The sequence below is a fragment of the Lontra canadensis genome, unplaced genomic scaffold (genome assembly GCF_010015895.1).
Source record: "Lontra canadensis isolate GAN:19392208 unplaced genomic scaffold, GSC_riverotter_1.0 scaffold32, whole genome shotgun sequence".
Classification (NCBI taxonomy): Eukaryota; Metazoa; Chordata; class Mammalia; order Carnivora; family Mustelidae; genus Lontra; species Lontra canadensis.
Genome location: NW_022631026.1, coordinates 595755 through 597674, shown reverse-complemented (window position 1 = coordinate 597674; position 1920 = coordinate 595755). Strand labels below are relative to the sequence as shown.

At 62.3% G+C, this 1920-nt stretch overlaps 1 protein-coding gene across 1 annotated transcript in view; it reads right to left on the bottom strand.

Moving 5' to 3' along the window:
• Positions 1–629, bottom strand: part of TPO (thyroid peroxidase) — a 48635-nt gene extending 48006 nt beyond the window's left edge. The window contains 1 exon segment of the mRNA XM_032867016.1: positions 500–629. Coding sequence (XP_032722907.1) covers positions 500–629 — 130 coding nt within the window.
• Positions 630–1920: the final 1291 nt, after the last annotated feature.

Below are 1920 nucleotides of genomic sequence, written 5' to 3'. Positions count from 1 at the left end.
CTTCCTTCCTTCCTTCCTTCCTTCCTTCCTTCCTTCCTTCCTTCCTTTCTTTCTTTCTTTCTTTCTTTCTTTCTTTCTTTCTTTCTTTCTTTCTTTCTTTCTTTCTTTCTTTCCTTCTAGCCAAAGAGACGCAGAGCTTGCGGCGTGGCTGTTGCAAGCACCCGACCCGCCCCAGACCACACTGGACACTGCAGCACCCCGTGTCCTAGACACACACATGCCCAGAAAAAGGAACACGTGATTTCTCCCAAACACAGTCTTTTCAAATAGTCAAGCAGGTGAAATGGAGAGTCTCGTGGGTAGAGACCCCGAATTACTCTTCAGACAGGACCGAGCTGCGACCCGTCCACCCTCCAGAACCACGGCTCCCTTCTCAGGACGCAGGAGGAAGCACGGCACGCGCCTCGCCTGGCTCTCAGGGCCGCCGCGCCACTGTCTGCTTCCGTGGCTGTGGACAGCGGCTTCCCAAGGCCGGAGACGGTATTTACTAGTTACTCACCCCACAGGAGGTCCTGGCCTCTCCGGAGGAAGGGGAAGAGGCCGTGTGCGCAGGCCGCCACCAGCATGACGCCCAGGACGGTGAGTGCTCTCCTTCTGACGGCGGAACCGGCGGAGAACAAGCGGCCCATCAGGGCGACGTCCGCATGAGCTGCTTCTCTGGGACCTTGTGAGCGGGACACTCTGTCATTGGGCTCTTCACTACGCGTCCAGCTCCGTACTCAGCGTCCCCCCAGCTGGGTCTGAGGCCCAAAGACTCTGAGCTGCCTCCCGGACGGCTGCTGCCGCCCTATAAACCCTCCTGCACTTCCGTGCCCGCTGGAGCGTCAGCGGCCGGGCGGCTCCCACGCCCTTGGGCTGGCGCCAAGCCTCCGGGATGCCGTCATGAGCAAGCGTCCCCCGTCCAGGTCCTCCAGGCGGAGCCCCTGCCCCCGCCAGGAAGAAGGAGGAGGCATGTGTGCTGAGGAGAAAGAAGCCAGCTACAGTCACCCCCTCCTCTCCTTCCCTTCTAGAAAAGGACCTCGACCTTCAGAGGCCGCCCGACCGCATGCCGGTCCCGGTGGGCCCCTGGGGCCTGGCCGCTGGGGCCGTTATTCCCTCCTGCCTAGACGGTGAACAGGCACCTGTCCTGGGGTCTGGCGAGTAAGGCGTGTGCAGGAGGCAGGGCTCAACACGCCGACCCCGGCGGGTCTGCACCACGAGCCGGAGACGGGCACGGGGCTCCCTGCGGATGCCCAGGGAGGAAGGGTTTCCGTGGTTGGCCTCCTCTGAGGCTGTGCGTCTCGGCAGGAATGTGGTCAGCCCGGCACGACTCCACAGAGGCTCTGGCTGGCGAGGACGCCGCTGACCAGCCTTCCCTCCCGGCTGTCTTGCGGAGACGCAGACACGGTCTCCCATCCAAGCCTCTCGGGTTTCTGCTACGTGAAAAGGGTCTCCCTTCTCCTCTCCCTTCTTCTCTTCTTTCGCATTTGCTCTGGCAGGACCGCGCCTTCTCCCGGAGAGCAGCCCCCACGCCCCTCCTCTCCCGATAAGGAAAAAACAGGCAAGGAGTTCCAAGGGAGACAAGGAAATTCCTGGTGGAACATGAAGCAGATGTGGGAAGTGCTGGGGGTTATAGCAGGGCTGCGTGAGGAGGGACCCCGTCCCGGGATCCCCACCCACAGCCAAAAGCCAACCAGCGCCACCCGTGACCTTTGTAGGGTCTTGGAGCCGACGCCCAATGGCTAGGGGAGTAAAGCTGCTTTGGCTGGGGCTGACCTGTCTTTCCAAGTGCGAGCACTGAAGGGTCGGTGGGAGAGTGGGTCTGGGGGTCCCTGGAAGGCCTGGGCAAACCCACTGTGACGGGAGTCACCCCCGTCCTGGGCCCCACCCCAGGGCTCCCAGAGGGCAACCCTTTCCCCGGGCCAGGCTCTTCCTTTTGGG